Genomic DNA, 25,605 nt, shown 5'->3' with positions numbered 1-25,605 from the left:
GCGTGTGTGTGGGCATTTGTGTGTGTGTGAGAGTGAGTGCATAGGTGTGTGTGTGGTCAGCAGATATCTGCGGGTCAGAGGAGATTTATATACAGCACGAGGTGTGAGAGAAGTGTGTGTGCCCCGTTACAAAGAGAGGAGCTGTGTGCCATCTCTATAATGACCCTTTTCCTTCCAGTCAGCATTCACACAACAGTCAAGGACAAAGACACACCTCATACCGTAACACTTTCACCCACCCACCACCACCACCATCCCTGCCACCACACACCTCTCTACCCCTGCCAGCAAACTAACGACACCGTTCCACTGCTTGGCCTGACACAAACCCCAAGGATGTGAATGACCCTAGAAAATATGTATTTGGGTTGAATTCACTTTCATAATTTCTTGGGTGGAGAGATGCTTATTACCGTAGCAGCGCAGATTTCAGCTACTGTAATTATTATAGAGTCTTTTGGGAAATGTAAATGGGAAAATACACATGAAACTAAAAAAGTTCCTTCCAGAAGCTAATATCCATGCAGTAATCCTGCGTGCACTGAGGAGAAACAGGCTTCAGCGGCGGTGTTCCCGCTGGGTTCCCTGGTCTCTCTGAATCTAATGTACTTCTTAGTAAAACCTCCTTACTGCTTCTCACACGCCTTCTTTAAAAGGCCTTCCAGCTAAAAGCTCGACAATAGTAGGTTTGTTGACCTCTTACAGACTAGGTTTCAGCCTGGTATAGCTGGGGCTAGAGTGACAGTGTTTGTGGGTGTGAGTGAGTGTTTGTGTGAATGTCAAGGCGAGGTAGGCTGTGGTCTGCTGGCGGGAGAAATCTCATTTACACCCAGCATGGAGCACACACAGAAACTCTCTCACACACACACACACAAACACATTACACACGCTCACACTCCATTCAGCACCCTTTCAACATGTGTCCTTCTTATTAATAGATACCCGAGAAACAAGCAAGACCATGCTTGTATGAACACAGCTCACCCACACACACGAGCACACACACACAATAACCCAACGCAAATTCAACGAGTACCTCACAGTTGGTTTACATGTGCGTCTGGGATCGCTCACCTATGTAGCAGTCCGGTCCGGTCCAGTTGGGTTGGCATGCGCAGGTGTCTGTGTCCAGCAGGTATGTACCATGACCGGAACACTGGTCCTGGCACGCAGGCAAGGGCTCATCACAGCTCACACCCACCCAGCCCGCAGAACACACACACTCTCCGCGCACACACACCCCGTTCCCCGCACACTGGGGGTCCACACAGTCCACTGCAGAAAGAGAGGGAGTCAGAGAGAGCGAGAGAGACTCATTAATCCCATCAGCTAACATTGTATGAACTGTGTTCTTTGCCAGGAACTCAGCAGCTAACCAGCCTAGCAGCGCTGCAGTGCTTCCAGGACATTAGACATGCTACTGTAGCTGTGTGGGTGTGTGTGTGTACACGTGGGTGTGCTGTTTCCAGTGTCCCCTACTCCTAGAAAGGACTAGGCTAGGATCCACACTGTGCTTCAGCAGTCTGGCCCCTCTGGGCTAGGCTGAGCTGGGATGAGCTGGGATCTGTGTCTGTGTGTCTGTGTGTGTGTGTGTGCCTGCATGTGTGTTTCTACATGTGCGGCTGTTTGGGTGTGTGTTTGTATGTGTGCCTGTGTGTGTTTGTGTGTATGCCTGTTCATATGTGTGTTTCTGCTTGAGTGTGTGTGTAATTACAGCTCTATTTTTGGTCTCCTAGACTCAAGGTCAGTGTTGCTGCAGAGATGGATGTGGAGCTAAGTGTGTCTGTGTCATCAGCTGTGCTTCCTTTCTTAGGCCAGTTGAAAACACAGACTGAAGGATTTTAATGGCCACACATGTAAAGTCCCACCGGTATACAGACGTAGCAGGGTGTTCATCTGCTCCCTACCTTGTTCACAGTTGACTCCCTTGTAGGCTTGGTTACATATGCAAATTCCCTGGATGCAGGAGCCGTGATTGGAGCAGGTGGGGTCGATGCACTGCCCCTCTTCCACGTTACACTCCGCCCCCTTCCAGCCTTCCAGACAGGCGCAGCGACCCTTCTCGTACACACCGTTGCCACTGCACAGCACCGGGCACGAGTCTGCGCCAGGACACACACCCGTCAGGAACACGTACCACAACCCTCATTCACATAGGCATCCACACACACACGCATGTGTATACATGCACACATGTAGCACACATAAAAAGATACACACACACATGTGCACACACCCACATACACACCCACATACACACTCACATGCACACACCCACATGCACACATACACACACACACACACACACAGGACTGCAGTATATTACCACAGAGAGCGCAGTCAGTGGCTGTGATGTGAGTAGGGCTACGCTTTCTTATCTCAGCTAGTGTGCAAATTCAGCAAATCCTAAAGCTGCCACACACACACACAGTACACAACACACACTCCAGCTTATCCTCTTGCTGTTTCAATTTACTGAAGCACCACCTGAGCCTGGCTACCACGGCAACCCGAACATCGCAGAAAATCCCTCCGTTGTCCCCTGGCTTGGAGCGGGCGTGAAAACAATCGTGAAAATGACAGATTAGAGTGCAAGAGAGAGAGAGAGGGCCGGCGATATCTCCATGTCGGAAGGAAAGGGCGTAGCTGAGGTAATGACAGCCAGAGACAGGAGCTCGCCAGTGAGCGAGAGGGGTACTTCTACTGCAAGAACGTCTACAGAAGAAATAAACTGTGGAGCTGTCTGTGGTACTGTGAGAGGAAGTAGAACAAGTACGGTAGGAGATGAGGTACGCTGCTGTCTGGGAGAACAGCAGGAGAGAGCAGCAACCAACCCCGAGCCAGCAGCAGGAGATCCCACCGTGCTGCGGCTGATGATTGTCAATGTTCATTTCAAGTCAATCTGCTATTTTTGGCACGGCTGTAAAAGGTAAACAACGTTCCCAAAGCAGCGTGCACCACAGGGGACGAAGAACAAGACCAGATCCAAAACTCTGCTGTAGAACCGAATCAGTCGTGGACTGATCAGATACTGTATGTCCTTTACGATGATTGAGACCAAGGAGCGATAGTGTGTGTGACTGCGGGTTTATTACTATAACTGTGTGTATGCGTGTGGGATTGTGAGTGTTTTCATTCCCAAATTGGGGTGGAAAGCCTAGTCTATAGCCTTATACGCCAGCGTGTTATCACGTAATCCTTTTCGAGAGGGTTTCAGAAACATCCGTCGAACTTTGCAGACGGATGAAATGAACAGCGGAGCGCTAAACGAGGCAGGATGAGAGGCGAGCATGAATAAATGAAAAGCTAGATAAATAAGTCATGGGTGTGGCATCAGAGCAGTTACTCACTGAGAGAATCCCGGTGCAGAGCTTTCCCCTAACCTAGTTTGGAAATCAGTGCACACACGTAGGTACACACACATGCATGTACACACACACACACACACACACACGCATGCACATACACACAGGTACACATACACAAGATAGGGCAGCATAGAACACATGGCCAAAAGACACACACACACTGACCTTTGGCACAGTCCGGTCCTAGGAATCCAGCGAAACAGTGACAGTGCCCTGCCACGCACTCCCCATTCCCATTACAGCTGGTGGAGCACCCGTCCATAGTATCTACACACACACACACACACACACACACAGCCAGAGGAACACACACACAGGCACACACAAAGGATAGACATCAGATACAGCTTCATCATCTGGCAGAGGGTTCTGTTATTGAATCAGAGATCTGATAAGCGATGGCTGGTTCCCGAGAGACAGGGCCCATATTAGATTAGGCTGATCATGCCGCAATGGCACTCTTGGGAGCGACCGAGCACTCCCTTCCACTCAGCAACCCTAAACGCATTAGAGAGCATTAGTGCCTAAACAAACCCTGTGTAATTCACAAAACATCAACACTTCATGAACAAACAAAGTCTATAGAGAGACATAGTCATAAAAGCCATTGGAGCTGATGAACAATATTGGCAGAGGCAGTAGTGAGTTATATCAAGGGTACCTCAGTACACAAGGCAGAGGAGATCAATGTAAGGACTTGTTACAGCCAATGTAATGAACAGAAGCTTTTTCATCAAGCCTCTCCCTTGAGGATGAGTAAAGACTGTTCTTTGACGATCCTATCTTCTTTCACTCCTCTGTCCTTCATCTAGGATCTCTCCTTCACAAAGAGAGAGAGAGGGAGTGTTTGAAAGAGTCATACTATTTGATATTGCACTGGCAGGCCCTAAATCAAGATCTCCTTCAAATAGAATTGCCGTAATTGCGGCGGTCCAGAACTGAAACCAGGTCTGGATCCTATATCTGTCCTGTTTGTGGGCTTTATCTTCATATCATATTGCTGTTTTCTCTTAATTAGGTTTAAGTACCAACACCATTTAACCTCTGCAACCCGTCTTCATAATTAATAGAGGAGACCATTTCTGCCATACTCTCTGTCACTAACACGTATTGTGACAATGGGATACAACCTATATATCTTCTATGGGATACAGTACTACCTATATATTTACATTTAGTCATTTAGCAGACGCTCTTATCCAGAGCGACTTACAGTAAGTACAGGGACATTCCCCCCGAGGCAAGTAGGGTGAAGTGCCTTGCCCAAGGACACAATGTCATCTGGCACGGCCGGGAATCGAACTGGCAACCTTCAGATTACGAGCCCGATTCCCTCACTGCTCAGCCACCAGACTCCCTATATATATCATGTCTCTCACCAATACTTTGCTGAGGGAAATGATCCACCTGTTGGATACAGACAAAGGTGGTACCAGGAGACAAAAAAAAATTTTATCACAATATATATGTCTTTAATAGCTAACTCCTATACCAAGTCCCAGAGCAGCAGCTCAGTGACTTCCAGTAACCACGGGAACAACCTACTGTACTGTATACATCATCTCTCAACCAATGCTTACAGCAACAATAGGAGTCAACCTCAGCATCATCTCTTCTCTTCTAAATTCACTCACTGTATCAGGATTGAACCTCTTCACCATGTGTCCTGGCCACGCAAGCCAGATGCCACATGCCCCACAGCCCTGACACACTTGCATGACAGCAGCCACCGCCCTGAGGCACGAATGACACATGCTAATGAGACAGGCCCTTCCACCAGCTGGTGACATGCAGCCTCCTGGTCTCCGCGGCAACGCGTCACTACGGAAACCAGCAGCAATTTTCACCTCCATCACCTGTCACTGTCACGCTGATGGAAGGGGGGAATGGCAATCACGCTCGCACACTCGTACCTATTTCACACACACACGCACACACACCTATCTCAGTCTCACACGCTCTCTTTCTTCAGTGGCCTCTCCTTCTCCTCCTCCCTCTCACTCTTTTTCTCAGGAACGCAGGCACAGACAGACACACACACACACAGCCCAACGTCAGACACACAACTCCCTCACACAATAAGCTGAGAGATACCACAAAGACAGGCTGGAGACATGAGGTCCCTCCTCTGAAAGGACAAGGTGGAGTAGGGACAGTGCCCCAGTAATTACCTACCTGTCTACATTCAGCACCAACCACTGTATTCAGCACACTCCTCAATTTGCATTGTCATCTAGGTGCCATGGCAACTCGCTACCAGTTTCATATCTTCACACAGGTCTAGCATTGCTGTCTTCGCCTTTCAATAGGCTATGGTGTATGGTTATGTAGTGTGGTGTGGTGTGTGATACCAGTTCTCACTTATGTGTAGTTTCAAAGGTATTTTGAATATATTTCCAGTGAAAGAACTGGCAAAACACATTTATGGAATACTTTTCATCCTTTCCGGTAATCAAGTCTCTAATGGGTGGGATGAATTTTGGAGAAAAAAACACAGTGACAGGGTGCAAAGTGCAGTGTTGCCTCCTCACCTATAGGGGTGCTGTGCAGCAGCACAGGCTCCAAGCTGCGGCCGTCGTTGTAGACAGCAAGGTGCCAGGTGCCGGGGTCCATGTACTCGATGAAGCCCGTTTCCTGCAGAGCGCTGAGCAGGAGGCCCCCAGGGGCAGACCCTGGATCAGCCAGGCTTCGGGGCAGCTGCTTCCCATCCAGCAGCTTGACAAAGTCAAACTGAGCCCAGGACGGCATGCAGAGAGAGCCCACAGGGAGTGCAATAATCAAAAGTTAGAATGAATAGACAGGATATTCACATTCATGTTCTGCCCCAGAAGAGCATCAAGGAGGAAGTGACATGAGTCCTTCCTGAAGCTCTGGGTAGGACATGGAGCTGCTTGGATGGAATTCTATATCCATGTTTTCTGGGTGCTGCAGTTGTGTTGAAGAGAGCCGATACTAATGACTGAGCTTCCTGCTTTCCGACATCCTTTGCAATAGTTCCGGGTGTTAATCAGTGAGCAATCTTTTCGGAAACATTCACGAATATGTCTTGTTAGTGGAGATACGTGGGCCAAGGATGTGACCGTTTCAATGAAGGATGTGAAGTTCATCTGGCTGCTAACACACTTCTTTGTGAGACTCTACGCCAGCCAGCCAGTTCCTCGACACGTTCTCCAGGACACTTTCTCTTTCTCCTAAAACACATCACTCAGGTACAGAACCAGCCAGTCAGACGGATCATGGCTATATTTCAGCTTCAAACTCCCCATGTGTTCTTTCCCCATGTGCTTTCTCCTCCTCCCCTCAATTCCCCCCCTCCATCTCCGTTCCTCTCTCACCCCCCCTCCTTGTCTCTTGCCCTCCTCCCTCTCCTTCTCTCCCTCTCTCCAAACCTCCTTGAACTAGAAGCGGCGTGTGTGTCGCACTCCCCCTTGAGGGCTGTGTGTCACACGGGTGTCAAAAACAGCTAATTAGACCTCTTCATGCAGGAGAGAGCAGGGCTGTGCCGATGTTAAACAGCACATGACTCAGGGTGTGTGTGTGTGCGGGTCTGTGTGTCCTTTGCCAGTGAAAAACGTTGCCACCGAGTACTCTGTACTGGGTCGTGTGTGTGTGTGCGTGCGTGTGTGCGTGTAGAACATGATTAATGCTACACGAGCTCATATGACCTCAATGACCACAACTAATTCTACCAGGCCACCAGGTCAACAGGAGTATGTTTATGTGTGTGCACATGCGCATATGTGTGTGTGCGTGTCTTGTCATTACAAATGACTCACCTGCGTATGAGTGGGCGGTACGTTTCGGCGCCCGTAGACCCCCAGCAGTGCATTGTGGGACAGAGAGAGGTTGAACTTGATATAGGTGGGGTGGTGCACTGTCAGGTGGAACCTCCAGAACAGACCAGGAGGGATGGCTTGAGTCTGCTGGGTCCCAATGTCCACCTCCCCACGGTCTATGGAACGGCCACGCACCCACTTATCTACAGGAGGCCGCAACACACACACACAGAATACACAAACACAAATACACACACACACACAAATTGTGTGATTCTTAAAATGTATTATTAGGTCATTTTAGCTTCATGTTTCCATCCACTCAATAAGATAGCACATTGAGAAGCAAAACAGCCTCTCCAAAGGTCATTCTTTTGTCAATCACTTTGAGAGGCAACGCGGCTCAATGGAGAGCGGCATTGTGTGTGAAGAACGTCTGCTAAATGACTAAATGTAAATGACTAAATGTAAGTGTGTGTTGCCGCGGCAGTGTGTAAAGCATTTGAGTGTGTGTGTATCTGCATTTTGTGTCTACCAGCACATGCCCATCTCTTTGTCCTGGTCCACATTAGCATCCACTCCACAGACAGAGAGAAAAATAGAGGAAGAGGGAGACAGACTAACGCTGTCAGACGTGTGTGTGTGTGTCTGTGTGTGTCTGTGCGTGTGTGTGCCCAGCTCTTTGTGCTTGGAAGAGAATAGCTATCGATGGTGAAGGTCCCTTAGCTCCAGTCTCCTCTCCTCTGCGGTGCCTTCCTGTGTGCTTTATGTGGTTGCCAGGTTCATTGTTGCTGGTGCAGGGGGGTCCTCTCACTCCTCTTTGTGCCAGGCATCACAGTGAGATATGCATTCTGGCTCCTAAACTAAGACGGAGGCAATCCAGTGACAAGAAGAGAGCGAGGGTGAGATTGTTATCAGCCAAATACAGAAGAACTGTTAGGGGACCTGATTTACAGACAGGGGCCCGTTCTCTCCCGATCCATAACCCCCACGGCAATGTGCTCTTGCAGAGGGAGGGAGAGAGGGAGGGAGACTGAGAGCAACAGAGGGATGAAGGAAGAGGGGAGGAAAATGAAGAGAGATGGAGAGAAAAAAAGATCTTCAGATCAAGATCATTTTGTGAAAGAGAGAGAGAGGAAAGGAGGGGGTAAGGAGGCCGAGAGAGTGAGGTGTCCTCAATGCAACAAAGAGTGAGATCTACCTCTCTGGTCTCCAATTATAGCAGAGAAGCCTCTGCCTAGCCCATAATATGCTGCCAGTCTCCCTGGTAACCCTTTGGCCCCATGCCACACAGTAGAGAAACAGTCAAAGGAGATCCAGTCCATATTGTGAGGATGGCGGGCTGCTGTCCAGAGCCAGATGAATAGGACATGGCAGGCTGCAGGCGAGCAGACCAGCATCCAGGTCCCTCTGATGCTAATTATTCTCTCCTTCTTCCCCGCGTCTGACGCAATGGAGGGACAGAAACAAGCGCTCGGGTCAACCCACCGCCCCCGATCCCCCTTTCAGAAACTGGAGGGGTTACGGAGGGGGAGAGGAGCTCTAGGGGTTGTGAGGCCGCGCAAAGGTTGCTGATGCAAACGCCGGAAAAATACCATCAGCATGCACATCTAACCCTGTGCCTCCTGCATATTCTCTAGATCCCCAGTTCTCTCTCTCGTAATCTGCTTGGAATATACAATAACAGAGAACAATCATCTCATATTGAAGAGAGGAAGGTGAGAGAGGAGATAAAGAGAGTGCTATAAAGGTAGAGAGAAAGTAATAAAAAGATGAAGAATGGGCAGAAAAGGAAGGAGAGTGAGTTCAAGAGAAAGAGAGAGACACAGAAAGAGAGAGACAGAAATGGAGGGTGGGGGTTTACAGTGAATGGTGTTGGATGGGACGTTCTTTTTTGTAGTGAAGTGATGTAGCAGTGTGTGTCACAGTGTGTAGTGTGTACCAGAGTGTGTAGTATACACCAGAGTGTGTAGTGTGTATCAGAGTGCAGTATACACCAGAGAGTAGTATACACCAGTGTGTAGTATACACCAGAGTGTGTAGTGTGTATCAGAGTGCAGTATACACCAGAGTGTAGTATACACCAGAGTGTGTAGTATACACCAGAGTGTGTAGTGTGTATCAGAGTGCAGTATACACCAGAGTGTAGTATACACCAGAGTGCAGTATACACCAGAGTGTAGTATACACCAGAGTGTGTAGTGTGTATCAGAGTGTAGTATACACCAGAGTGTGTACTACCAGGCTCTGAATCGCCTCTCCCATTAGCTCAGATTACAGATGTCAATCAAAATAATGACTGGGGCTACAGGAACACAGCGGCAAAGGAAAAGTCAAAACTCAGGCATTCTCTCTGATAGTTCACAGACAGCTGTCAACATCTACACATCTTCTACTCTAAAGAACATCGGATGGAACTTCGGGCTATGATGAAATGGTCCAATAACATAATCATGGACTTCCTGTTTGACTCTTCAGAGTGGAGATGTTGAAGGTGCACCAGAGATTGTAGGAGACAGTATCAGTGCTTTTCATCGGAGGTGGACTGGTGACAATATGTAAAATGCCTGTTTGTTTTAGAAGCAGGCAGCGGTACTAATGGTTAGCTTATCTCTGTCATCACAGCAACGCCGTGATAGGATGATAAATGGTGCGCTATCTGTCCTGCTCGGATTTAACGAGAGGGGGAGAAGGAGAGGGGGAGAGAAGTAGAGAGGGAGAGGAGAGAGGGGTAAAGAGAGAATAAGAGAAAGAGGTAGACATAGTTGGTTTTAATGATGCCAGAGGAATGCATCCCACATAGCATGCCCTTACACACATGCACAAACATATTGTGCAATTCCCAGTGTTAGGCTAATGAAGAAACATAGTATCAGGTTGAATATGCATCAAAAACAAATTATCATAATGTTTTTACATTATGCAACATACACACACGCACACATCTTATCTTCACCTCCGGGTGTAACACACTCTACCGCGTACACACACACGTTACCACCTACTAATGACTATACCGGGTGACAAGGAGATATTCACATCAGTCCGTTACAGTACTAATGCACTGGGCCGTGTGTTTGTGCGTGTGTGTGCGTGTGTGCGCGTGTGTGCGTGGTGAGGCACAGATGAGATGAGAGAGTAACTTGACACCAGGCCTGATTAATGTCTCTCGCCTTAGGGTTTCACGGGTAAAACAATTACACCTGTAATCTATTTTCAAAGGAACTAAACTGTCTTTTCAATTAATGTTATTATTCCTCAGATTCTAATGAAGCTGCCAACACTATACTGGTGTTGAGCAAGAGGCTAGTCGGACATGATACGCCCGAGGACTACGTGAGAGTGTGTCTGTGTTTGCGTGTTTGCTATGAGTGTGTATGTGTGGTTGCACAGACACGTATTTGAGTGAAAAGAGTGTGTGTGTGAGTGCAAGACGAGCAAACTCACGTGTGTGTCTGTGTACAATTGTCTGTACGCTAGTTTGTGTGTGAGAGTGTGTCTAAAACTCCCCACAGTGCGGAGCTGACAACATTAATGGTTTTCTAAAAGAGCTCGCCTTAGGACAGATAAAAATATCACAGCGGGCCAGGTCACCATAATTAAGGGAATTCAATTAAAAGGCTTTTTGGAGGCAGGTGTCTTAATAAGACACCTTCTCTGTTTGATGGTCCAATGAATGTCCCCCAGAGCTACGAAGGAGATCATCTTATTGGACTTCTAGAGCTCTCCTTCCTCCCTAGAAACCCTCCACCCCTTCCAGCAACATACCCCCCCCCCCCCTTACTGAGTTAACGATGTCAATGTCACCCTACATATATGCTTAAACGGAATTATTTCGACCTGCGTGTTGATTTGAATGGAATGATGGAGGGGCTTAAAAACTGATCATAGGATCTTTTTATTTATTTTATGATTTGATTTTGACGGTGGATGCGAGTTAAGATATAGAGGAGATTTTGAGAGACACTTGGATAAACCATTAAGATATTGGCTTTGTTGCTTTGTGAGGGTCGGGGATTGTCATCACAGTCTTGTGGCTGTCTACCGATCTGATGTGTGTGTGTGTGTGAGCGTCAGAGCATGTATCACAGCATGTGCCGATCAATGAAACCGATGTAGCACAGACCTGTCTAGTGCACACACACACATACACACAGTCATAGTGCAGATTATTGATGTGGTCTTTAGGAAGCCTCCTCTCTCTGAGTCTGGCTCCATATCTCACTCGTCTGTGGAGGAGTTCAAGCCGACTGAGTACACAAGAGACCGCCTGACGGCTGACTGACACAAACACACACACACACACACACCAAACCAACCACAGTCACGCACACACACACACACACAACCAGCCACACAAACACACAACCACATTAAGCAAAGCACACAACAAAGGACATATACATACAGCCAACCAGCCACACACACTTGAGCATACGCACACACACACACACACACACACACACACACTAGGAGTGAGCAGACTGTTGAGTGTTTCATCATCTTCTATGAATTAGAATGAGCAAGTATTCCACTCTGTGCCTCATGCCCTTCCTCTGTGTAGTGGCCATTCCCCAAGTAGTATTACTGCACAACTCAATGGTAGTTTATTAAGGAATGAGCGTCTCTGGCAGCCAACTCTCCACAGTGCATCAAGTGCTTTCATGTGCTGCAGGGGAAGTCTTACATATCCAGTGTGTGAGTGTGGAACTGCATGTGTGTGTGTATGACACCGAGTAAAGGCGTTGCCAGTAAACGAAAAACCGTGTGTGTGCATGCAAGGATTCGTGTAAGTGTGTGTGTGTGTCTGTGCACGGGCGTGCATGTGCGTGTGTGTGTGTGTTTCCGTGCACGGGCGTGCATGTGCGTGTGTGTGTGCATCCCTGCCGCTCCCTCATGCCCCAGCCTGGGGGTGGTTATTGAGGGGGCACACTGCAATTAGAGTCGTACTAATTAAGAAACCTTTCATCTGCATAAGACTGTTAAGCTCCCCCAGGAAGGGATAGATATGCCACAAAGACACATCTACAGGAACAGACACATCTACAGGAACAGACACATCTACAGGAACAGACATCTACAGGAACAGACACATCTACAGGAACAGACACATCTACAGGAACAGACACATCTACAGGAACAGACACATCTACAGGAACAGACATCTGCAGGAACAGACACATCTACAGGAACAGACACATCTGACAATGCTCGTCAATTAAAACTTGGCTGGCTAAGTTGTCGAACTCCTACTTTTTTTGAGGCATTGTTTCAGTCATTTTCATCCATATCTTTTGTGTGCATGTCCTTGCATCAGATAGGGACGCTTACAAGAAAATATGTTTTAAAAGAATTTTAGATCATAATAAATGTGATTGCATGGAACTCATTCACAGTAATCAATTATGTCATCATAAATTATAACCATAACTTGGTACAGCATTCCAGTTTAGTTATAGTCAGACTGAATGGAATCATATCAAAACAGAATAACAGCTTCAGCACTGTACAACATGCCTCAATGCTTCAATAAAACTGTAGACAAACTGAACTCCACAATCTCTCTCCTCCTTGACGTCATAGCACCCATTTCCCTGTCTCCTATTCGATTTATTTCTCCATTCCTCTCTTTAATCTGACAGATGATGTCACTCTCTCTCGCTCTGGGAGGTGATGGGGGTGGCTTGGCGAGTGTGATAATCCTGGCACGGGATTACTTAATCCCTCATCTCCCCTGCCAACCTCCTGCTACCATGACCACCGCAGGTTATCTGAAAACACTGGATCAGATTATAATCTGGATCAGTTTTGTTTGGGGATTTGAGTGAATGTGAAAGCCGTTCAATGTTTGATGTCATTGATGTAGCGATGTGATGAGGCCCGAGGTGCAGGCTCTGGGCCATCCCATTTGGATCCTATATGGGGGGGGAACTGAAAACCTCCCACAATATTGGCTGTAAGAATTTGTCAGGAGCCTTTGTTGAGAACAATCCTGAGCAATCAGCTAAAGGAAGTCTCTGGGCCACCCAGTGGCACCACAAGATGTTTGAACCTGTTGGTCAAGGATAGTGGACATATTAGACGTTCGTTAGGAGAGGGCAACGTTGTTGACTCGCCCTCCTCCTGAGCCTGGCTCAAAGGAGGCATTTGATTGGTCGAGGGGGAAAATGATACACAGTATTAATCATAACCAGATTAGCCAATTAGCTGCTGTTCGTAATGAATGATTAACAATTGCAGGGATTTTCTCCATGGCATATCATGGAAAAGCATGTTGGGAAGGATCCTAATCCAATAGAAAGCAGTCTAAATATGTGTCAGGGGACATCAGTCACTTTTAAACATTCATATTTTCATTATATTCCCTTGCAGTTACACAGGAAAAATGGGCCTTTCCAACTATTGTTCACTTGCAATAGTGTTGTAATATTTGCTATTTTAATATACTGTCTGTGTATGCATGTGAGAGTGTATGTCTGTACAAACCTGTGAGCCGAGTGTCTGTGTTTACAGTGCATGTGTGTGTTTATGCCTGGCGCCCATGCACTCACCCTTGTCGCCGATGTGCGTGTGTTCAGGGCCGTGTGTGTCAGAGGAGAAGATGGGGCTGGTGGGGCTGGCACCGTGCCCGCTGTGCCCGCCATGCCCCACGTTGTCCTGCTGCTCCACGCTGCTCAGGCCGTTCTCATACAGCTGGCCCTGCCCCCCCTGGCGGAGACGCCAGGTCAGACCAAACAGGTGCACCGCTGGAGGGAGGGGGGGAGAGAGAGATAAATCATTATTTATACACGAGAAAGAGGTGTGGTTGATTCCTCTTTAATGCTCGTCTTAGCACCCCTTCATCTAGTTTATATGCTTATTAGTGCCCAGCAAGGCACTGGGCAATTAACAGTCTCACACACGCACACACCCACTTACTCTCTCTCACACACACACAGGCAATCACACACACACACACACGCACACTCACACACAGCATTGCCGAGGTGGGCAATTAAGTTAGATCTTTGGTGGCTGGGCCCAAGGCTGATATTAAAGAGCTAACACATTCTTTTATGCTTGAGTAATGATCCTTTCAAAGCCGTCGTGGATTCAGAGTCCATATGGCCCTTTTAAACAACAAAGATGGGGGGAGGATTGCTTGCCTTCCCCACCCACTCCCCCACCTCCCCAGTAAAAAAATATTTACTAGGACAACAGTCAAACACACCGTTAAATTCAAACAACCAACACCTGCTGATAAAGAAAATTAATGAGCAGCTTGACGGGCCCATTCTGCAAAAAGCGGCATAAAAAAATCACTCCGAACTCGGACAAGTCATCGTGCCCCTTTTAGTTTTTTTTAAAGATTCTCAGTTAAAAGGATGCAAAAAAGGGTTGAACGCTTTGGAGATATGGAGAACAAAGCAAAAGGAATACATCATTTAGAGTTTTTTCTCTTTTTTTTTGCTCCCCTGACACATCCGCCAGATCAAACACGAGCAAGGACTGAAATCACAAAGTTAAGCACGGAGCGTTGACAGTCAGTGGACGGTTATTGCATGTAGATCAAGGTAATGGAAGTTCTAACAACTTCAAACAACTCCAATGTCTGTCGTCTGGCAGGCTGATTTCCCCCCCAAATCCACAATACACAAGATACGCACAAACAATAGCTATTTGAATCTGAACATATTGTTGCGAGCTGATACGCACACAAACACACACACACAAATACACACAGACACTCTCAGATACCCACTGATGAAGAACACCTAATTAAAAGACAGATAGTTCAAAGAGTTGGCCGAAAGAAAAAACAATTCTTTCTTTGAAAACTACGGTAAATGTATGATGAGTTCTGAGAGTTGACAAAATATCCAGTCCCTGGTTCTAACTCTCACAGGAGCACAGGATTGTCAAGCACACAAACATTGACACGTATACACAGATCCAACTCGCACTAAATCCCCCACACACACACACGTAAATGCACACCAATAAAACACACACTAAAAGACAAGCAGACACACACACACTCTATTGGGAGCGGCATATCACACACTTTGACATGTTATCTTTTGACAGGCCCTTGCCTCAGTTGGATTATCAAGCCAGTCATGCGTGCGAGCGGGCGGAAGCTTCAAAGCAGAACACAGACACTTATTACAACCATAAGGGACACGTTAGGCATCCTTCAAATCTCACTAATTGAACTATCAATGTGTGAGAGGAAAAGTACAACCGGGGATCATTTGAAAACAGAGGTGAGGTCCTTCACTTAGAAAACAACTGCTATATTCTCTCTTATCTATTACGGACTTAACGTAAGGACCATTTGGAGGTTTATTCTCTGTAAGACAGTGAATAGACATGACTTTTTGACTTGTTTCCTCTCTCCTCCCCTCCACCTCTTCCCCCTCCATCCCTCTCAGTGATCCGCTCCCCCCTTCCCCCTCTCAGAGCTCAGGAGAGGCCCCACTCCAGAGGTGGCCGTGGAGACAGCACACTGGTAATAAGCTCTCCTCTCGTTCCTTCTCCTCTCCTTTTCACTCCTCTCCTCTCCTCCCTCTCCCTGCCTGTTGACCTTTAGAAGGAATTAAGCTGAGTCTTTCGAGTATGTGTGTGTGTGTGTTTTGGAGGGAGGGGTGGGCAGGACTGGAGAACACTACAGAGGTGAAGGGGTGGGCGGTTCAATATACTCAAACGCACACACACACAGCACACACACACAGCACACACCAAAAGGAAAAAACACTTGCGAACTCCAGAGTGTGGCAGGGCCTGGTTATTAGAGCGTCCCAGCAGAGGAGCAGAGCTGTGGCAGAGAGCAGTTAACAGGTCCGAGCCTCCTTACACATGAATCATTGATCAGTGTGACAGAGAGATGACTGGAGGTAATACTCTGCCTGTCGCTGGGAGAGGGGATGGATCTGGACCCACTACACTGCATCTCCCAGCAGAGAGAGGAGTGTGCGGTGTGTGAGTCGGTGTGTCTGAGCGTGTGTGTGTATGCACGTGTGTGTGTGCGTGGACAGGTCTACTAGTGCACAAGGATATTCCGACTCTAGGATAGCTGGTGATTTCTCTCCTCTGTGCTTCCCAACAGTGATGTGTAGCAGCTTGACTATAATGATGCAGACACAGAAGCAGCCTCAGTTATAGAAGTGAGAGAAGGAGAGACCGAGATGGAGAGAGTGAGAGACAGAGACAGAGAGAGAGAGAGAGAGAGAGAGAGAGACAGAGAGAGAGAGAGAGAGAGAAGAGAGCTTGAGTGTGAATGAGAGCGATAGAGAAAGAGAGGGAATGAAAGAGAGAGCTAGACAGAAGACCGAGCTAGAGAGCCAATGGGAGAGATAAAGAGAGACCAAGAATAGAGAGGAGAAAGAGAGGAAAGAGTGTGATATACAATACATATATACCTGTCTACGGTGCTAGCCTTACCAGATGCCTACATCTGATAATAGTACGTTGATTAATAACACTAATTTCAAAAATGGGAGATAATCTCTTTCTCTTCCGCCTGCAAATGAGTGGTGGTACAGAAGACTATATGATTTATGATATTACTGTTGGACTATGTCTCTTTACGGTGTGATAGATAGGAACAAAAGAGCCATCTCACTACAGTATTATTGGAAAGAGATTTTTTTTTTGTGCAATTGTAATAAATATCAGGGACACTTTTGAGGATACTGTATTCCTGAATGTTAGAAGCTGCTGTGGCTGTTGTTGTTCTTGCTGTTGTTAATGCTGCTGTTAGGTGAGAATCTGTGAATGCCTCTATGGATTACAAGAGAGATGATTGCCTTTGGGGGCCAATGTCTTATGATTGGATTCGACTGGAGGGGGATTGGTATGTGCTTGTGTGTGTATGTGTACTCAAGTGTTCGTATATGTAGGTGATGCCAAAGATTTAAGTCTACATAATTGGAGTCCACAGTGGTATATGTGCGCATGTGTGTGTTCACAGAAGTGGCAATTTAACCACAAATGAACCATCTCTCCTGTTGTAACGGCCATTGTCACTGTGAGATCCTAGCATGCTCCCTGCATGTGATGCTGATGGTATGGATGACTGGAGAGAGTATTGAACAGCTTATTGATAGAAGTCTAAGCTGGAGAGCTACTATAGCCTGTTATAGATGCCTCATCGACAGCCTCTCTGGCTCCAACATCTAAAAAAAATCCACAAAAGATTGAAACACTGACAGCCGGTTCTACCAAAGGAGAAACAATCTGCAAAGAAACAACAAACCTAGTATATAATATGCATTTCTGTTAAAATGCTAAATATAACTAGACATGTTTTTCTTGTAAACAAGTATTTAAATACATTTAAAGTGGAGGAATATACAGTAATCACATGGTATAAACAGTGTTATCTAGTCTCAAGGTGGCTACAGTGTTCAAGCCTCAGGCTCAGCTTTTTGCTATTCACTGAGAAAGAAGCGAATGAGGGGAGAGAGAGAGAGGGGGGAGGAAGAGAAGGAGTGAGGAAGGTAGAGAGAGAGAGAGAGAGAGAGAGAGAGGAGGGGGCAGGGTAGAGAAGATATATAGATTGATAGATAGATACAAAGAAAGAAAGTAAGAAAGAAAGAAAGAAAGAAAGGGAGAGGGTAGAGAATGAAAGAAAGGAAGAGAGACAGAGAGAAAGAGAGAAAGGGAGGGAAAACGATGAAGTAACTGTCTCCTGAGAAGTCTTAGTAAACAGTGAGAGAGCTGTGGGGTCGGTCTTCCATTCCTCTCTCCAGTCAGACAGAGGAGAGGAAGCATTTTTCTCACCCTCCTCTACCAATCTACTGACAGATACTAATACTCCTGTCACGCCTGTCAGGAAAGTGTGTCTGTGTATGTCTTGTGTATGTGTGAGTGTGTTTGTATGTGTGAGTGTGTGTGCGCGTGCGTGTGTTTACATGTCATCGTGTGCTTGTGTGTGTGAGAGTCTGTGTATGTCTTCCGTTGTGGGACGCTGTTGTGTGTGTGGTGTGTGCGTTCGTCTTGCCCTTCTGCCCGGTGTTTGTCCAATCGTGCAAACACAGTACTACCAGCGGGCCGACCTTGGCGATCAGACGCTGGAGGTTAGGAAAGAGGGCAGAAGAGACAGAGTGAGAGATGGAGGGATGGAGAGAAAGTGGTGAGTCACATGTCCTCACTGGGCAATGAGCGCTGAGGGATTTCTGTGAGATGAAGGGGTTCTCTGAGTGTATGTGTGTGAGTGTTTGTGTGACAGTGTGTGTGTGTGTGTGTGTGTGTGTGTGAAGGCAACATTACTCACTACTAACCATAGGGATCAGACGACCCCTAATCATAGCCAGAAACATCAGGTGGTGAGTCAACCTGTATGTGTGTCATTTTTCTCTCACCACCCCCCGCGCGTTCCCGCCGCCCCCAGCACCCCTCCTCCCTTTCCTCTTTTCTGTCTGAGCGTGGGGCCTACATGGGCACCTCCTCTCTGGCTCCTCTCCTCCTCCCCTCTGCTTCATCTGCAGTGGTGAGGGCCAGGGCGGGCGGGGAGGGGAGGAGCAATCACACTGAAGGGTTCAGCTTCTAATTTGAGTCCACTCCAGCTTGATGGAGTGCAGAGGAAGAGGAAGACAAGCAGGTGGGAAATGAGACGGAGGAAGAGCAAAAAATGAGAAGGAGGAAGATATTAAGGGAGAGGAAGAGCATGGTGAGGAGAAGGAGAGAGAGGAGGAAGAAGATGATTAGGAAGAGAATAAGAAGGAGGGTGAGAAAGAGGATGGGGAGGAGAGTACATTATTTTTTTTGCCAATCAAATTTCCATTTAAAAAATTTAAAAACCTCATTATCATGACCAGGATATGATAACTAAGGTTTCTCTCCTGAGGAGACACACACACGCTCCAGTGATCCACTATTTAAACAGGATGTTATATCTCTTTCGTCACACATTGATCCTCTACTGTCAGCCAGATGTGTGTGTGTGAGAGAGAGAGAGGCTCTATCTCTAAGAGGCCATTGAAACATTCGAAGCAGCCGTCATCAGTCAGACACCTCTTGTTGTAACCGAGGAAGACTCTATTCAATTCATATCAGCTTTAATGGCGTGGGACAAGCCATATGTCACTGCTCTTTATTTCTCTCTCTTCCAGTCCTTCGCTCTATTCATCATGCTATAATTCTCTCTCTCTCTCTCCTCTCTCTTTGTCCGTCTTTCAATCCCTTCCTCTTTCTCAATCCGCAGTAAAATCAGGGAGCTGAGCTGGCCGCTTCTACACTGCAGCCATCAAGCCACCCTCCATCAAGCCACCCTCTCTACCTATTCCCTTCCCTCTCCCTCTCTCTCTTCCTCCCTTCCTCTCTTTTTGTAGAACCTCTCTCTCTTTTTCAGATTCTCTCTATCTCTCTCTCTCTCTTTCTCTCTCTCTCTCTCTCTCTCTCTCTTTCTCTGTCTCTCTCTCTTTATCTGTCTCTCTCTCTCTCTCTCTCTCTCTCTTTCTCTGTCTCTCTCTCTCTCTCTGTGTCGGTCTCTCTCTGCCCCTCAGTCAATCTGTTGATGACTCGTCTGAAAGAGCAGGCAGTAAATGAGTTCTCGATGTGCACTGTGTCAGTCCGCCTCCGGGTACAGCACTCTACTGACACTACCACTGCATGAGGGGAGAGAGAGGGAGAGAGAGTGAGAGAGAGTAAGACAGGCAGAGAGAAAGAAAGAAAGAGAGATGGAGAGAAAGAGAGAGAGAAAGAGAGGGACAAAGAGGGATAGAAAGACAGCGAGAGAGTGAGATAGAGAGAAAGAGAGAGGGATAGAGAAAAAGAGAGACAGACAGAGAATGAGCGAGACCGACAGCAGAACGACAGGGAGGGGGAAAGAAAGTGAGAGACAGAAGGAGAGACAGAGATCAGAAAACAACACAAACACGATGGTGTTGCACTTTAATAGCTGAGGACATGTCTCGATCCTGCTACGCTCTTCCCCTTCACGCAGCACTTCTATCTCAAGGAGGCTCCCTGTCCACTTGGAGTGATTTTACCAAAGGTTCTGTTGCCGTTTAGAGAGCTATTTTACCAAAGGCCAGTGATCTCTCGTGAGCTCCACTTGGAGAGAAGAATAAAGGCCTGAAAAGGAAGGGAGAGTAGGCCAATCGATACACACCCCCAATGAAGCATGAAGAGTTTGGGTGGGAGAGGCAGGGACTGCCTGGGAGGTGAGGCACACACAAACCCCAGCACACACACCCCAGCACACAAAACCCAGCACACACACCCCAGCACACAAACCCCAGCACACACACACCCCAGCACACACCTGCAAACACTCACGCCCCAGCACACACCTGCATGTACACTCTCACACACACACACACACACACCCCAGCACACCATGCCACTCACAATGGGCCATGTGTGTGTATGTGTCTGGGTTCATACCGTCTGTCTCTGCCGCCAACTACCCAGCGGGCTTTTGTCACTTTCTCTCTAGCTATGAGCCAGTTGCCTGCTCAGGTTTATGTCACCATATTAGTAAGAGAGAAAGAGAGAGAGAAAGAGAGAGAGAAAAGAGAGAGAGAGAGAGAGAGAGAGAGAGAGAGAGAGAGAGAGAGAGAGAGAGAGAGAGAGAGAGAGAGAGAGAGAGAGAGAGAGAGAGAGAGAGAGAGAGAGAGAGAGAGAGAGAGAGAGAGAGAGAGAGAGAGAGAGAGAGAGAGAGAGAGAAAGAGAGAGAGAGAGACACAGAGACAGACAGAGAGAGAGACAGAACAGACAGAGATGGGGAGAGAGGGGGAGAGAGAGAGAGGGAGAGAGAGACAGAGAAAGAGAGACATAGACAGAGAGACAGAGACCTGATTAACAAACAAACAGAATGTACAGCTAAAAGAGCACAGTGAAAAACAGCACAATGTCCATCCTGCAGTGACTCATAGCTGCGTGTGTGAGCTTGTTTGAATGTCTACATTTCTGTGTGTCTGTGCAGTTTGTGTGTGTGTGTCTCACACACACACACAAACTGCAGAGAGAGAGAGAGAGAGAGAGAGAGAGAGAGAGAGAGAGAGAGAGAGAGAGAGAGAGAGAGAGCGCGAGAGATTGGACTTGGATGCAAGTGTGATTATTTGATTGAGGGTGCTGGTTGTTCTCTAGGCATGCGTCACAAGCTTCAGGCTGTTACCATGGAGATCACAATCTCTTATAACTGACATTACATATTATCTCCTGCACAGGCAATTAGCTTTACATTAGATCCAACCACTAAATCAGGGTTGAGTATGTTCAACACAACCACTCCATCACATATTTGACCGTGTAGTTGGTTGGACAGACCAACCTCTCTTGTGTTGCTATGACTATTTATATCATGAGTACAAACAAGTCAGGGGTATCCATTATTATGGTAATTGTATTTCTCCTGTCTATTCTTTATATATTTTTTTAAATCTCCATTCTCTCTTCTTGATTTCTCGTGTATCTCTTCATCACTCTTTCATCTGGGGGTTAATTCTTCTTCATCTTTCATCTGGGGGTTAACTGTTCTTCATCTTTCCTTTGTCTGTTCTGGATCAATTCCTTCTTTTTTCATGCCTCCTTTACCTTTCTTTATATCCATCTTCTCTCCGTTAGCTCATCTGTATCTCTCCTCTCTGCCCTGTTCATCCCACTTTTGACACTTTATTCCTGATATGTCTGGGTGTGGTACAGTCTTTGACAGCTCTACAACGCGTGAAAGGAAAAACAAAACTATTAAAGGGAGGGAGGGAAGGAGGGAGGGACGGAGGACGCAGCGAGACAACAAATTAAGAAAGCTATTCAAAGCCCCATGCAGCTCCAGGGTGTTCCAGGAAAACAAGGGGATGGAAGGAGGAAAGGAGGAGATGAGAGGACAGCCTATAGTGTCACTGTTGGGGGGCGGGGCTGAATTTCAACAAACATTATCCGACAAAATCCTAAACCGGCTTAGTTGCGGGTAGTTGAATTGCCTTATTTGACACATCATATAGTAATTGTCAGATTCTTTGCTGTGGAGATTTTCTTCACAACGAGGAGTATATAAACAGCCCAGTGCTTTATAAAAAAGACAGTTTGGACTGATACAACTTCATTTGAAATGAAGAGTTAAGAGGTACAAAGCAATTATGGTGTGACAAAGAGACACCAATTTACCGAAACTAATCTGGCATGTCAAATGTTTCCTGTCAGTGTACAATGTGTGTACGACCACTAGAGAATCATAGTCAATACAACTGCAGCTAGGTAACTGCATCCAAAGACAAATACTGTGCAATGTTCTTTAATTATGTCCTCAGGCTGAAGTCATCAACACTGAATCCTGGTGCCTTGGGAGCCCATTGACTGATTTTAAAATGCTCAATGATTGTCCCAGATTTGGTCTGAACCAATCCCAGAGGATAGTCTATCACTCTCTTCTTCCTGGTCAGGATCTGCTGTCGTGCTTTTATGCTGTAATCTTCATGTTACACTGTATGGCTCTTCACAACACTTGCATAGACTTGAGATACCTTTGTTTTCTTAGGTCTGTTCTTGGGTTCACAACACACTTTCTCCTCAAAGGTCCCATTTGTGTTAAGAGTATGTCATACTATAGCCAATGTGGTCCTTATTGCATGGGAGCCGCAAGGAGAAGCAGGGAGCAGAGAGGAGAAAAGGAGGAACACAAAGGAGGAGAGGGAGCAGAGAGGAGCTGAGAGGGGGAAAATCATATGGGAGAAGAGAACCAGCAGAGAAAGGTAGAGAAGAGCAGGGAGGACAGAGAGAAGCAGAGAGAAGCAGGGAGAAGCAGAGAGAAGCAGAGAGAAGCAGAGAGAAGCATAGAGGACAGAGAGAAGCAGAGAGAAGCAGAGAGGACAGAGAGAAGCAGAGAGAAGCAGAGAGAAGCAGAGAGGACAGAGAGAAGCAGAGAGAAGCAGAGAGGACAGAGAGAAGCAGAGAGAAGCAGAGAGAAGCAGAGAGGACAGAGAGAAGCAGAGAGAAGCAGAGAGAAGCAGAGAGGACAGAGAGAAGCAGAGAGAAGCAGGGAGAAGCAGAGATAAGCAGAGTGAAGCAGAGAAGCGTTGAGGCCGCAAAGAAAGAAACAGAATGAAGGGTAGAGCAGAGCAGAGCAAAGTATGGAAGAGCAGGGAAGAGCAGGGAAGAGCGTAACACCAATTAAGAGGTGATGTCGTCTGAGGCTCATCACTCAAGCTGCTCCAGTGCAGACTAATTACCAGGGCACGGACATTAATGGAATAGCTTGGTTCTGGCTGGGGATTAATCTGTGTGTGTGTGTCTGTGCGTGTGTGATTAATCGAGACCCCTGCTGGCTTCTTGGTGACCTTGAGCATCCCTGCAGGAGGGAGATGGACCGGAGGGTGGAGGGAGCAGGGCTTGATTAGCCAGGGTGAGCCAAGACGTGGAGAGGTGGTGGTGGTGGTGGTGGTGGGACAGCATGATGTACTGTCTGGGTGGTTTGTGTGTTTGTCAGTGGGTGGGTGCATCTATCTATGTGCCCATGAGCGTAAGTGTACTTTATGATACAGTGACGTGCACACACACACACATATACAGAACCCCGACCCAAACACTAGCTTTAACAAGGCTCCACTGGCTCAGCCAACACTAAGACACAGTGTGTATTGATCCTTTCCACTCCATAACTCTACCACATGGCTCCCCAGGGGGGGGGCAGTAATGGACCTACCAATGACGTAGGTCAGCAGCAGGCCGAGAGCCAGCGTCAGGAGCGAGGCTGAGAGGGCCGTGCACTTCCAGCTGCAGCAGCGGTGGGGCTTGTTAAAGGTGAACAGGGGCCGGGTCACTGTCCCGCGAGGGAGGGGCCGGGGGGCGGGGAGTATACGGTGCCCCGAGGTCAGGGGTAGCCCTGCCCCGCCCCCGACAGCAGCGCTGACGAACCGGAGCCCTGCTTGAACAGGAAGTGCCTGTGGAGAGGAGGGGGGGGAATTTAGGTTAGTGTGACATGACACAGACAGAGAACCAGGGTTAGGGTGACATGATAGCACCAGAGGTAGGCAATGGCAGAGCAATATTTTTTAGCGCACTCCCATTTTATAAGTAGTGTAAACATTGAGGGCCTCATGTACTAACGCTTTTGCGCCCACTTCAGGCGTATTTGTTTTCGAAATTTGCGCGTAAAAGCATGGCGAGGTATGTACAAACATGCCGCACTGAGGTAAAAGTGCAGACTGCCTGTCGCGGGAACTGAAAATGGCAAATTGCGCTTTTCCGTGTCATGCATATGCATTCACGGGAGGGTCAAGGCCGAAAGTGGGAGTTTCCCATAAAGAGATGGGAGGGGATGCGTAAAGTGCGCCTAATTATGTATTCCGCGGTATGTACAAAACCTGCTTGTGAAAGCGCAACTCTATTTTGCGGTGAAAATTCTCGCCTGTTTAAAGCAGGCGTAAACCAGGATGCGCAACTGCCTCCTAGTAAAATGGCAACCGTAACCCGAGCAAGACGAAGACATAAGCAAAAATAATCTTTGCCACAAGGATCACACTTTTTGAGTTGAGTGAACACGATTACGCGTTACAGATTAAGCAGCCATGCAATATTACAGTTACTGGAAGAAATCAAAGATTACATCGAATCTCCGACTCAGCATTCACATTCCATTCCAGCAGTTGTTTAACTCTTCGCTACATTACAAATATTGGCATCAGGATCACTTCAAACAGTCATTGCTGTTTTGACTTTGGTGGCTGATCCATGATAGAGAGAAAGAAGGAGGCCCATTCAATTGCGCGTTTAAATGCTCGCAATGTAACGGTATAGTGGGCGGAGAAAGGCGCTGATTACCTGATGACCTGCAGGTTTCGTAAATACGACGTAAACTGAAGTATCACAGAGTGCCCAATCTGCGGGTTGGCCATGGCGCTAATAACGCTACGTTTGCGAATGTACGTACATGAGGCCCTGAGTGTTATCCAACACTAAGTCCTGACCTTGCATTAGGGAAGTCCCTTAAGAGATTAAGGGAAACCAATGCAGGCAAATCTAAGGTTTTTTCTGTCTCTCTCTTTTCTTTGGTCTCTGTCTCTCCGTCTCCTTGTCTTCCTTTTTTTATGACACAGAACAGTGAGTATTCTTAGATATACTGACAGCAGTGTTTGCCCCCAGTCTCTCTCTGTCCCTACCTATTAAATGCGTATGTGTTCCATTTTCTAGAATATTCCATGGGATGTGATTCTGATGGTTTCGAGCAGCTGTGGACTGGCCTGGCTAGGCAAGGGGCAAGATGAGATGCCAGGAGGCTGGCCGAGGGTTGATTTAAGGGATTGGGAGGATGTGGGAAGAGAAGTGCAGGGGGGGGGGGGTTTGTGGTCCGGTCCCCTTGGGGCTCTGGGTGGAAACACAGTTTATGGGGGCAGACAGGAGACTGACAGTAGCGCTTGACACAGGTCTCCTCTCCTTCTCCCCTCCCACTCATTCTCCCTCTCTCTCCCTACCTCTTTTCACCCACTCCCCTTCTCTCAGCCTTCCGACCTGTTCCTGTACTGTTCTGTGTGATCAAC

The 25,605-nt window shown here is 47.3% G+C and overlaps 1 protein-coding gene across 1 annotated transcript in view; it reads right to left on the bottom strand.

Annotated features, from left to right (window-relative positions):
- LOC136954542 (teneurin-1-like) overlaps positions 1 to 25,605 on the bottom strand; it is an 85,008-nt gene that overhangs the window by 41,284 nt on the left and 18,119 nt on the right. The window contains 8 exon segments of the mRNA XM_067248167.1: positions 1,075 to 1,275; positions 1,908 to 2,102; positions 3,534 to 3,635; positions 5,900 to 6,098; positions 7,145 to 7,347; positions 13,696 to 13,890; positions 23,772 to 23,909; positions 23,912 to 24,009. Of these exon segments, the coding sequence (XP_067104268.1) occupies positions 1,075 to 1,275; positions 1,908 to 2,102; positions 3,534 to 3,635; positions 5,900 to 6,098; positions 7,145 to 7,347; positions 13,696 to 13,890; positions 23,772 to 23,909; positions 23,912 to 24,009 (1,331 nt within the window).

The sequence above is a fragment of the Osmerus mordax genome, chromosome 12, assembly GCF_038355195.1.
Source record: "Osmerus mordax isolate fOsmMor3 chromosome 12, fOsmMor3.pri, whole genome shotgun sequence".
NCBI lineage: Eukaryota > Metazoa > Chordata > Actinopteri > Osmeriformes > Osmeridae > Osmerus > Osmerus mordax.
This window is presented reverse-complemented; position numbering and strand designations above follow the sequence as displayed.